This window comes from Drosophila hydei, unplaced genomic scaffold (assembly GCF_003285905.1).
Source record: "Drosophila hydei strain 15085-1641.00,03,60 unplaced genomic scaffold, DhydRS2 tig00008119-arrow-pilon, whole genome shotgun sequence".
Classification (NCBI taxonomy): Eukaryota; Metazoa; Arthropoda; class Insecta; order Diptera; family Drosophilidae; genus Drosophila; species Drosophila hydei.
The window spans coordinates 8,205,632-8,219,025 of record NW_022045830.1 but is presented as its reverse complement, the minus strand read 5'-3'; the positions used below and the strand labels follow the sequence as shown (position 1 = coordinate 8,219,025).

Here is a 13,394-nt window from a genome sequence, read left to right as displayed (position 1 = left end):
GCAGCTTTCAATATGCGCTGAATTTATCGATTGAGGCCAGCGGGGGATTAGAAAAGTTTCTCAAAATTAATTATTCGCAGTGGTGTTAGAAGCTGAAATGAAGCCGAAATTAAAATATTCGGTGCATTTATTTGATTATTTTATACATTTAACACGTGCACAGTATTATTACTTTTCAAATATTTGCAAACTGAGTGCTTGACATAGAACAGCTCTCTTATACTACAAGAGTCGTATAACTGTTTGTATAAGAGCGCTGGCAACAACTGTGAAGTGCACTTAAAGGAAAAATCGCAGGCAGCAACAAATTTCACGCTCACATGAGCAGAGCCATGAACTTGGCTACGCGTGTAATTAATAAATATTTTTACCAACTTTCTTTTCAAGTACTTAACGGTCTGGATCATTAATTTCAAGGCCGAGAGGTAGATAAACATGTCAGCTATACCAACTCGGTTGAAACTTCCGATTTATGTGTTGTCACAGCAGCCATTAAATGGCGCGTCGTTAATAGCAAACTTTAGCGTCTCGCACTTGCCATAAATATTCAATTGCTGAGCGGATGAATGAGTGCGAGTGTGTGTAGCTGTCTGTATTTTGATTCTGTTTCTCTTTATTTTCTTTTAATATTTTTAGATAGATAAAACACACGTACACTTTGGTGTGGTATACATATGTCAGGACCCGCCCATCTAATCATAGTCAGGCGACCTAGGACGAACAGCCGTACTTGGCTCGCGCTCTGCGAATGCGACTGGCGCCTTGGGTCGCGTTGATAACGGAAACTTTCACGGCCTACGCGCTTGTTTCACATTTCCCAGCGTCGGTTCGCATTAAGATGTGCTTTAATCTTTCATCTGTGGCTGGGCGGTAACAGTAGACGCGGTGGTGTAGGTGGAGGTGGCGGTGGAGTAGGAGGTGTCGGTGGCATGTTGTTGTCCTTGTGCCTTTGTCATATGCGATGCCTTTTAGTGTCTTGCTTGAGCTGTAAAATTTAACTGGGGGCGACAGAATGCTGAACACTCGCACACGAGTGACTCGACAGTCCTTAACAATGGCTGAGTAGGCAGCACCATCTTCAGCTCTCAGCCGCTTCAACTCTATGGCCTCACACACGCGTAGCAGCAGCCGCAGGGTCGTTAATACCCTTGTTTTTATTTTCTTCCCTCTTCATACCCTGTGAACAACAACAATAAAACAAGGATATGTTAGATAAGAATCCAAAAATAGAATAGTTCAAATCATTTTTTATGCCTGAATGTATTTAGACTAGCAAAGTATTTGGTCTTAAAATGTCTGAATTGTTACTTTAACAATAACTTGGGTAGCTACAAGGCAGGGTATTCTTTAGTCGTCTTGCTTTTCTTGTTCTCAATATTAAAACACTTGTGTTTGGCTGGTTGCGGTCTCTGTTGAGGCTTGCTAAACAACCAGGTAAATGCTTACCAAAATTATGAAAAGTGAAAGAGTTATTATCATTTTATGTCGCATAAATTTGCATGTGCCGTCCACGTGGAGTGCCTGCTGGGGCTGGGCCCAGGGGTGGCGGTCCTTAGCGGTCGTAAACTGTTGGGCCACCGTCACCTGGCTGCTGATTTAGGGGGACTATAAACGTGCTGCCGTGGATGCTGTAACTGCTACTCCTTGGCAGAAGCATCTCTGCCTCTCTAATGGCCGCAAGCAGTGCGCAATTGCAATTATTAAGATGCTCGAGGATTGTTATTCAAAGTCGTTGGAATGAAATGCCTGCCAGTCAACTACTGTTAAGGGCACAATTATTCAGTTCAGATTTCGCAAAGCCTCCAAAATTTAAGTCAACATAGTAAAGAATTCCATTCAAATCATTTTACAATGAATGTTATTGCAGTTTATCATAAGAATATGATATGGCTTTTGTTATTCCACTATTCACTATTGGAACTGTATGTCAGAGCGTGTTTCGTGTGGAAAATTGGTTTTCAATAATAGAAATACTAGACGAACATGTACAAATGTATACAACTGTGTTCGTATCGTATATATCTATATTGTATTTTATTCATGTGTATGTAGCACATTCACATGCATACGTATTGGTACTGTTGGCATTTTATACTCGAACTGCTAGTCGCACTCGTAGCACACATTGTCAAACCACCTTCTATCCCCTTAATACCCGTTTTACCCCCTTTTTTGGCAGCCGTTGTAAGGCATTTGTTTTGTAGTGTAAACACTTACTCATGCATACACACATTTTCGCACACATTCGCACACACACACGCACGCGGGCAAACAATTTGGGTAATGAAGTCAGTGGCTCAGAGGATGCCCCATCAACGTTGTCGCCTCTAAAGTGGATAAGAGAAATGTACAATAAACAGAAACAAATGGCGCACCATTTTTTCCGCTGGAAAAGCGAAATACAAAAATACAAAAAATAAAAAAAAGGAAAAACACTTGAAAAATAATTTCACATGAAATTGAATGTCTGAGTTTGCTTAGGTGTCAAGTGTCAGTTAAGTTAGAAGACTGAGCGATTGCATAATGGAAATTCAATTTACTTCAAGACTATTTTTCCATTAGAGACTGCGGCATTACCTGCCACACTTCGGTGCGCATCAATTCGATCTCGCTTAACGTTCATAACAAATACAATTAATTTTTTTGTATTTTTCTGTTGCTTAACCACTGACAAAGCATCGAATTCAAAACCATTGCGCCAACCGACACTTCAATTGAATAATACAGTGCCATTCTGTAAGACTTGCATTGTCCGCCCAACAAAGGAAGCAAGGAATAAAAACATATTGGGAAAAAGGAAATTCATCTTTGACATGTCAACGCTTTCCTTGCCACAGCTATTATAATTCAATTTAACTTGATAGAGTTTATTAATGTCAAATCCAATTGCATGAAAAATAATAAATAACACAATATCTATATATGTGCGAAATTTAATTAAATGTTTTTCTCTTGCCTTCAAACGACAAAATTAGTTGAATGCGTTAGGAACAGGCAAAAAGAAGGACAAGCCGAAGAGTAGATATCCTTTCGTATATTATGTTTTTTTAGTTCTATTACACGAAACAAAGTCTTGATTTAAAATCGATTTAAAATAAATTTTCATAGCTGTTTGACTAAAAAACTGCTGAAGCTATAGGACATAGTGAATCAATCTGAAGTATGCCTATAAATATAAAATAAGATGTTCAAATCCATATATAGAGGGATTTAAATTATATACTCTTTACATTGCACATTCGATGGCAAAGTTAGACTAGCCTCATTCAAGGCAGGCAAACGAATCAATATTTATATCAATATGCCGAAACTCTGATTTTATTTTTTGTTAAATTTGGTACGTATTTCATGTGAATTGGAGTGCCAAAAACATATTGGCGCACGTGGCAGAGATTTCAGTTTGAACTGCACTGCAGAGGAGATCTGTGCCTGGCAATCTTTAATTTAACTTCGATGCGAAATTCTACATGTAGTTGAATCAATGTTTGTATTTGATATGCGTTATGTGGAGCATTTTTCTTGTTTCATTATTTCTCTTTTTGACTTTTGCTTTCTGCTTCATTCATGTATTAATGCAGCCTCACTTTGGCACTGTTTGCTTTCAGCTCTGCTGGCGGCCACCTTGCGGACGTACCAGCGTGCCGGATGCGATTCAGAACAGCTGTCACTCAGCTGTCCACGTGGCACTAGCATTTCCATAGAGCTGGCCCAGTACGGACGAGCGGGTGGTAAGTTCGATTGTCACGTACGAATCAGCGAAGTGAATGTTGGATTGTAAGTGGCGACCGAAGTGGAGGCGCAGACGGTAGGACCCGTCCAGCGTCAAGTGAACAGAACAACGAATGGTCGGGCCCTTCGCCTAAAGCGACTGCCAATATCGCAATTGATTGATTGTTGCCCAAAGTTTGTCCGTTACACGCGTCGATTGTACGCATTGTATTTTACTTATTTGTGTGCGCACGTGGCCATGTTTTGGCTCTCTGTGTACTTGTCGACGCCCCCACGAGTGGCACTAGTTCTGGCAGTAGTTGTAGTAGTATGCAAGCAAACAAGCAGACAATCACAATGAAAGCAAATGAGAAGCGAACCGTGCTCCGCATACGCCCATATCAAGTATACGTTCGGATGTATGTCCGTGGCGATTTTTAGAGATGCTCGCAGATTGAGTTGCGTTTGCATTGAATGCTATTTCTACTTGGCACCGGCCACATGCCACTCGACCTCCAAAAATCACTCTCACCTACTACACTCCACTTTGGCGCTACCCACTTCACACCACTTCAGCGTACTTCGAAAAATCGACGACGACTACAAAAACCAACGATACGCTCACCTTTTCAACAACAACAACAACAAATTGCCCTCTCGTCCACTTGAACAGATTTATCCGACCACAGCTTGTGTCCGCCTGTCTCGCAGGAGGACCTCACTACGACCGGAAGTGCCGGCGATGCTGTCATCCACAGCGGCACAGAAATCGAAGTCAAACCGCCGGAAACGTGTACCGTAAGCGGATTACAGGTAAGCTGAATCAGTATAATTGCAATTCCATCATCGTCGCACTCATCATCGAAAGAAGGCTCAGCCATGTTCAGCGCACGGCTGGACACACACAGCCACACACACACACCCACACACACTTCCAGACTCACACTTATTCATATATGTATAAAGCTATTACATACTGCAACGACATCAGGCTGCTTGAACGACTCAGGTTCTGCTTCGGCTTACCTTTTTCCTCCTAAATGTATTTTTCCCATTTTCCGCACGATTCCACAGTGTGCATTCAAAGACATTGCCATATATACAAGCGCGATAAAATAGCTCCCTTTTGGTCAACACACACAAACACACCTACACAGCACATATGAAAGAAGGCAGTTCAAATAAATCAGTGAAGTAGAACGATGCCATAAAAACAGCAATAATTCATAATGAAAATCGATTCGATTCACTTTGGCCAAGCTGAAGGCATAAATCATATCAAATTTTTAGTTACTTACCCATTCAAAGCTTAAACCGACCCAGTACAGTATTTATAAACACACACACACACACACACACACTCATGCATACATGCATTGATGCTTCTGCAAATCTATGGTCGAACTCACAAAATCGTTTAGTCCAATCTTTTTGGGCCATCATTAGAGCGATATATTTGATTTTTTTAGAAATTGTTTGCAGTAAAATTAATTATCCAAAATATTTCAGCTCGTATTTGGTATATAATCAGGAAATCAAAAGTTCTTGAGTAAAAATTCATAAATAACGATATATCGATTGAGTGAAAATTCGAAATTTGAAATGAATCTCCATATGGCTTGCTAGGGCAACATGGGAAAACTGTACCAAACACAAAACTCCGCAAAATTCCATACATTGTTCAGCATAATTTAGTTCAGTAAAAGTTGCCACAACATACTTGTGTGTGACTGGGCACATCAATGTTTGCGTGTGTGCGTGAGTTTGTATAGTGCAATTTGTCACATTTATGAGGTCGTTCGGTTTGCGCATCGAGCAAAGTTGGTAGATTTAGTGGAACCATTGCTGGGGTTAATTTTTCATTGAACCATATCCTTCAAAAATAGCTTGTGAACGGCGCAGCTGGCCGCCCGTTGCGTTTCATTGCGCACATCAATTCGAAGTAAGACGATGACTTTATGTCTGATGTCTGATGTGCGATGTGTGACATGCGGTCGAGAGTAACCGCAACGGACACACGGCCCGGGATATGATACTCACGCTTCATTTCCGGTGGCTTCTTAAACGGAACTGAATTGCGCCCCAACCACAATCTCGACCTTTGACTCATTGCAGTTAGGCCAGCTTACGCCAGTTGCCAAGTGCGGTTGCGGGTCACCCGTAGAGCACTGAATGAGCATTACGTATACGCTCGAACTAAAATGGCAACGAGAATAAACAAATGATTATTGCGTGTGAGCAAGAGAAGTGCTTCACAGCCAGCACTCGTGCGTAAGTTGCCCTCATCGACACAGGACAAATGAATTTCTGAGGAGATGAAACCTCAAAACGCAATTAGGGCTCTTGCACGTATCTGTTGCGGTGCTCGATTTATTGAATATCTAACTAATTAATCACAAATTGAAGTATCTGACACATATTTAACTGGCCATTCATTACATGCGGTTATTTGCTGCCAAACACGACATGAACTCAATATGATTAGGAATGTCTTAGCCAACAGCTTTATTATATGGTTTAACTTGATCCGATTTGCATTGTTGACTTCAATTCACATCCTTTCGATAATGAAGTCTAACTGAAGAGTACTCAAAAGAAAGGCAACTTAACTTAGTCACATCTAAATGAGTTTGTTGGCATCAATTTGTGATCCTTGACTGACTTTAAGTCCGTCAAACTTTTTCTGATCAATATCGTCCTCTATACAATTCCTTACACATTTTCCACCCAGCAAAGTTGATCAATTTTTTTGTTATAAATTTCAAATAAGCTGCTTTAAGAATCGAATGCCAACTCCCTAACGACATTTAAAGCTGCTTTGTGACCAAGTACTTACATTTGCCTGTAACTTACATTTGACTTCAGACTTTTTTGCTGACTTTGATGACGCCAATTGTTGACTTATTTATTTTCTCTCCTTCTCGTTTTTGTGCTTGGAAATTAATTGTAAGCCCATTGGAAGTACTTACTTTCATAGTTGAATTTGCGTGAATCATCCATTAAGTAATTGCTGAATTAAATCCACCTCAAAGCAATTTAAAGTCCTTAATCTGATTATAATTATTCACCTATGTAGAATTCTCAGTGGCAGAGCAATTGCTTAATTCAATGTAAACAGTGCCTGCAAATTGCGCAGCAACACGAATGCTGCATGCAGCATTACATACATACATACACATATATGCAACATCTGAATGGTGCTGCCGGCTTTATGCGCCTGTGGAATTGTCAAGGCTTATACAAAATGCATCCATGGCTTAATCTTGTAGGCGGACAGAGATTTACGACCTGCAGCTGAGGTGGCGCCACGCTAGTGCACTGTTGTTGTCTTGGCTGTTCTGTTCGTTTTGCCAAGGATGCGGCTGCAGCTGCCATATGCGCCCAATAATCTATCAATAGCACCCTCATCGCCCCCATTTACTACCAGGACACAGACACACACTCACCAGACACCATATCTTACTTCTGTATGTATCTGTTTTCTTACAGTACGCCCTGCTGCAGACCGTGGTGGATGCCTGCCAAAAGAAGAGGCACTGCAAGTTCGCTGCGAATTCCAAAACGCACACAAGCGCCGATCCCTGCTCGGGCATTCGAAAATTCGTCGAGATTGCCTACAAATGCCGTCCATGTAAGTATGCCAGCCTGCTAAAAGAGCAGGTCAGTCCAACCCCATCTCTGCCACCCCTTCAGTATCTCTCCACCAACTTATGTGGAATTTAAAAAAAAAAAACGAAGAAAAGTATAATCGATGGGCTGTCGAGCCGACCAGGTTTGCGCTTTTGTCCTTGCCGCGTTAACCTACCATGATATATATTATTTGCGCAGCGGCAAAAATAAATATTTGCCAGATGCAAAAGTGCCAAACATCAATTTAAGGTCTCAGGCAAACAAACAAATTTATTTTTAACAAAAGAAATAAGCCGTCATTTATTGAAGCCATGTGCGGAGAACTTTCGAGCGCAGCCGAAAATATTCTATAAATCTGGTCGAAAGCTGAAGAAGTTTTTATGAAATGATATACTATATATATATTGTAAATTTCTTTGCATAAGGTCTTAGCACATAAGTAGGTATTATTTCCATTTATATTTATTACGTCAATTGAAATTCTATAAAAGTTAGGAAAATGGGAGCTTGCACTCTGCAGACTCAATGCTGCCAAATTTTTCTTAGAAGAGTGATGGCTAGAAGCCAAAGCTAATGGGCTGCATGGCCATTTGATGAGAATTTCATACTAAAAAGATATTTAAACATGTATTCGACTCTTTTAACTGTAAAAGCATATGCAGCAGGGTCAGAAGGGAAAGCACAGGTCACACATAAAAGCACCTGCATTTATATTAATAATGATCCAAGTTGAACGGACTTCACAACAGAAGGCGCAATCATAATGTACTAAAATCTCTCATCTCACACTTTCGCAATGGTGGCGAAATAAAAAAAGAACAACAAAATTAATGAGCACTTCAAGTTAAATAGAAGTTCGAGGCGATAAGAGTGGGCGGCAATGAGAACTGGGATCTGCGAGTTGGGAACTGGGAGCTGGGAGCTGGGAGCTGGGAGCTCTGGGCTGGCTGCGAACTCAGCTAGAAGCATAATGAAAAATGCAGCTGCGCTTTTGCGTTGCTTTTGCTTTTGCTTTTGCTTTTGCTTTAGCGAACATTAAAAATAGTTGAATAAACTTTTTGCTGAGTTATTTGCATAGTTTTGCACTGTGCATTTTTTAGCAGTGGCATCGAGATGGGCGAGCGCCACTGGCGATTGGGCTAATGACACTCGATTATTTACGATCCACTAAGCAATTCATGTTTAATCGTAATCACTCGGCAAACATAAGCCGATAAGCGAGCAGATGAACCATCTAAGTGCTGCTTCTCCATCCACTCCATTCACTTGACTTTCAGAATCCGAATCAGATTCACCTGGAACAAAGCGGCGTCGAAATGGCGTTGTTGCCAATGGTTGCAGCCGTTGGGATGAAAGTCGTTAAACGAGTTCTTAATGCCCCGAGTCGACAGTTCAATTCGACTGTATTCAGATTCAAGCTGCCAGTGCACAGGCAGCCCTATGCATTCCATGTAATTCTTTGGTAATTTGCGTTAGCCTTTTATCCATTTCCAGCATTTTTGCAGCTTTGCTAGAATACTTTCTGCTCCACTTGAGGAAGGTATTATGCCTTTGCCACGCATTGAGTTACATTGCAAAAGAGTTATAAAAAGGAATCTTAATAAGTGCTTTTACTCTTGAACAGATTGAAGTTGGTAGAGACGCCGTCAGCTGTTTCCTAACTTCCTGGAATATGAACTATATATTTACAATTTAAGTTTAGATTGAACTAAAAATAGGAGACATATATTTTCATATCCAAAGAGGGAATAATTCTAGCTCTATTCATATTCAAAGAGGGCATACTTCTAGCTCTATTCATACTTGGGTTTATCAGCCATTTTAAATCTCAAGTTTCGAAGAGTATTTAGGCTTCGGACTAAAGAAGAGAGTTGTTCTTTTCCATTTTTTTTATACTGGCTTCTTTATTTTTACTTTTTTTTTTGACAAGTGACGCAGATGTTATCTTGTTAAAAAGCACACAAACACAGCAAGGAAGTGAAACAAACAGGAGAGAGACAAAAGAGGAGCGCCGCATTCAAATTAGAAAAGGGAAATGCACAGCGGGTTGAAAAAGGGCAACTTGTACTTGGTCCGCATAGCTGAGTACACTGAGGCTAGCTAGCACATAGGGGCCTAAAGCGGGGCCTTTGCTGAGGTAATATAATTAAGGAGAGCCGGTTTTTTTTCTAAATTGTCTGTTATCTTTTGCTCATTATGGACACCAGCGACAAGTAATAAAACTGCAAAGTACGAGTGGAAAACGTTGAAAAATTACGGCCTGGTTATGTGAGTGGGAGCAAAAGCTACAGCAAGCCCCAAGCTTGAAGACCAGGCCCATGCCCATGCCCATGCCCATGCCCAAGCCGAAGCGAAGCTCGAGGCAAGCAATGCACGGCACGGCACAGCGGACCCAGCTGGCGCATGGAACGGGCAGGAAGGCAACGGGAGAGGCGCGTGCCAGACGGCACATTGTGGTCATAAAAATATGGCAATTTTCAACTTTTCTCACGTCTCTCCATAATAAAACGTGCACTCGCACTCTTAAGAGGAGCAAGGAATCACAGTACCCAATGCGAGAGCTGTGCACGTATCATGTGGGAGTCAGATCCGAAAGGCCGGGGCTATGCAGTCAATGCCAGAGGCCCAGGCCTGTAAACAGGCTATGCAAATATTTACCAAATTTATTAAAGTTCATCTCGGACCGTGCTTTCACCGCAGACATTGCTCTTCGTATGCATCAAAAGTACATATCTGCGTATATACGTATGTATTTATGTACATTTCATACATTTGTTATGCGAAACATTTTAAGGTGGCTGTCAAAGTGCACAGCAGAAGAAAAAGAGCGCCGCCAGCCCAATTCATAATTGCTTGAGTTTCGTCCTTTTCTGCTTGCTCTGGGCAAAACGAGCAAAAGGAAGCAAATATCTTGGAAATCTTAGTCGACTGTACCTCGACAATTGCAAATCTCAACTTGGCTGACTTCCAACAGTTTGCTTTGTGAGACGTTGCTCTATATGTATGTGTCTGTCTGTAGTGGTAAATTACTGAGCATATGTGCAATTGAGAGCACATACATGCACATATACATACATATGCGTCGACTATCCATGCTCGAAAAATGCCCTTAGATATTGAGGATACATAGTCAAACAAAGTAATTGGATATTAGACTTTTATTTGATATATTTCGTCATGTCATACGAGTAATTACTTTTATAAAAGTTTGATACAAAATAAAAAAATAATTGCACTGACCTGAAACTACAATTTACAACTTGTAAATTTTGGAAATATATAAGAGAAAGTATTGATTAACTAATTGAATGCTTTACAATGGAAACAACGCTTTTTCATAGTTTATATAATTGGAAGAAGTTCAAGAATAATTTAATCCCTTGACTGATTTCGATCGACTTCAAAAGTACTTTGAAAAAAATTTATTTTATTTGCTTTTTTTCAAGATATGTATTTATTTTGTGTTTTTTCAAGTGTGAGGAATATATTTCATGTATTTATTGTTGCATATTCAAATGAAAATGCAGCACAAAAAAGTTGCTTGAAAAGTGAATTAACTTTTTTCGTATTAATTCTATGAAAACGAATTATTTGTAATGTCAAATGTTTCATGAATGCGAGTTCTGTCACTTCTGTCCAACATTTCCAAGCCAATGAATACTTTAGGCTTAAATTATCCAAATAACCACATTTGCATCTCTGATTTCATTATATAAATTGTTGTGAATTTAAATTGACAACTTAAGTTCGATGCAACGTGGCGTATGCGTAATTAATATAAGTGTAATACAAACGTTTGTGTTTGCAAAGCAAACATTTGGTTTTTTCTTGTTTATTTTCATTGTTAAAGTGATTGTAAATTACAAATGACAATTTAAGTTGCAAGTTATGCGAAATTGGTATTAATTAAACAACATAGAAACGAGCAACGCAAAAATGTAAGCAATTAGTCCCATATGCATCAACAAATCAGTTAACATGTCATTCGACTCAAAAAAAAGTGAGTTGAAAATGAAACCAATTTTTTTTTTGGCACAAATAAATTCCTTATTTATATATATTAATTATTCATATACTGTATTTATAAAAACGTTTTTCGCATCACTGCCTCCGGCACAACTCCGCGTTCGCAAATTCCAATGACCGCGCCACAAACGTGTTTTTGTGCAAGTGAAAAATCTGCAGAATATTTTTAATGGTTTTCGCTGTTCATTTTTGCGTTTTTACTCCTCGATAAAGACGAATTCCGGAGCAAGTTGGCCTGCGAGAATGACAACATGCCGCTGATGTGCAATCCATACTCACGTATCGCCATCTACAGTGCGTCCTTTGGCCACACGGAACGAGAGAACGTACAGTGCGGCGGTCCGGGTACTCCGCCCGGCACCGTGCGGATCAATCGGGAGGAGAACAGCCAACCCAGTAAGCAGCAGCAGTAATAGTCATAAATGTGTCCGTTGATTCACACATATTTATTTATCAGCCTGCCTTGTCTCGTATGCCACCGAGACTGTCATGCAAATCTGTCATGGACGTCGTCGCTGCTCGGTGGCCGCAGATGCTGGCACCTTTGGCCGTCCCTGCAAGGGAGATGTGCGCATGTATCTGAAAGTCGTTTACACGTGCAGTAAGTCTTTAAGTTTAATTTTAAATTGAACTGTCAGTACATCGGCTTTCCCCCAGTCCCCCGCAAGGTGCTCAAAGACCGTTATGAGACAGGTGCGGAAGCGGACGAGCCGCAGCAAACTGATCTAGACCTGGACCAAGATGAACTATATGACGAGGATCAATTCTACAAGGAGTCTGAGGCCATTCCGCCAGCACCCAAGCTACAGGGCGCCAATGTGGGTCGCTCCTTTGACTTCGACACCAACAGCGTTGGAGAAGAAGCAACGAGCACACTTCTGCCCCCATTACTATCGCGCAACGATGGCTCGTTAGAGGGTAAGTGTTGGGGAGTGGTTGGGTCATATAGAAACTGGCAAAGATTGCAGGGATTGGTACCTAGGGCGAACTATAAATCCATAATTTGATTTCACTTTGCGTACTCGTATCACTTTTTAATGGAGTCTGTCGTATCGGTATGCGCCATGTCGTTCAGTTGCTGCAAAGTGCCTCCCGGCGCATGGCGCATACATATTTTAAGAGCATGCCCATCCGTCTTCATTAGCCAGCTGAGTTGCTGGCGTTTGAGCCATATACTAGCACGGCTCGCATCCATCCAAGCCGTGCATTATCTATAGTAACGTTAAGTAACGTCAAATCATGTTTGCTGACGACGTTGCGCCTGGGATATGCGCGTTCGCCCTTGATGGATGCGAGTTCGCCAGACCGTCAGAGCCTTCACGAAAAAACTACACAAAATATGTGCTCGCCCATTGGCATATTTCGCAGAGCGACTGCAGGCATCTGTGCGACTCTTAAACCGCATAAAAATGTCATTCAGCAACCAATTGGTAACTGAGTCGGCCACAACCACAACACTGGCCAGTGAGCACATTAGCACAACCACCGATGGGGCGCCAATTAAAGATAATGAGGATAGCAGCATTGAGTGGGCGACTGAGGGCTCGGACATCGATGCCGAGACTGCCAATACAGAATCGAACTTTGAGAAGGGAAACTTCTTCTATCGCCGCAAGTGCCAGATGGTGGATGATTGGGGTACAATAGGTTTGAACTGCACCGAAGAGGACATCGTCACTGAACGTGTCGAAGTGGTTGGTTTCTTGGCAAATTGGCTGCACACCTATCTGCACATTCGAAGTGAGTTCGAGATCCCGTTCTCTTACACTATCCCTGGCATGTCGTTCGTACAGTTAAGGCTTTCATGTGTAACTAATCGAAGTTTTCGTCCACACACACACACATGCACCACAAGTTCGCTGACTATAAGAACAACAACAGCTATGTCACGTCTCGAAACACTGCAGACGATGTTCGAAAAAAAAAAGAATAAAAAACAAGGAACACATCTTCCCGCTTTACCATTTCCTTGTCTCAAAGAGCGACTCGGCTGTCAGCTCAGCGGCTGTCATCAGCAGAGCCAAAGGGAG

The 13,394-nt window shown here is 41.2% G+C and overlaps 1 protein-coding gene and 1 long non-coding RNA gene across 7 annotated transcripts in view; one reads left to right on the top strand and one right to left on the bottom strand.

The window, feature by feature from the left end:
- The window catches only part of LOC111598493, a 28,750-nt gene that overhangs the window by 12,444 nt on the left and 2,912 nt on the right, over positions 1-13,394 (top strand). For 5 of the 6 annotated variants that reach the window (XM_023313782.2, XM_023313755.2, XM_023313774.2 and 2 more), the window contains exons 3-9: positions 3,606-3,728; positions 4,382-4,521; positions 7,198-7,339; positions 11,578-11,760; positions 11,822-11,965; positions 12,022-12,282; positions 12,733-13,104. In XM_023313782.2, the coding sequence (XP_023169550.2) occupies positions 3,606-3,728; positions 4,382-4,521; positions 7,198-7,339; positions 11,578-11,760; positions 11,822-11,965; positions 12,022-12,282; positions 12,733-13,104 (1,365 nt within the window). The remainder of the gene's footprint in view (positions 1-3,605; positions 3,729-4,381; positions 4,522-7,197; positions 7,340-11,577; positions 11,761-11,821; positions 11,966-12,021; positions 12,283-12,732; positions 13,105-13,394) is intronic. The other variant, XM_023313790.2, reaches the window with a different exon arrangement.
- LOC111598525 lies at positions 592-5,169 on the bottom strand. The gene is made up of 3 exons (XR_002751382.2): positions 5,007-5,169; positions 4,735-4,857; positions 592-1,177 (listed from the first exon to the last, which is right to left on the bottom strand). It is a non-coding gene; the product is annotated as an uncharacterized LOC111598525 (long non-coding RNA).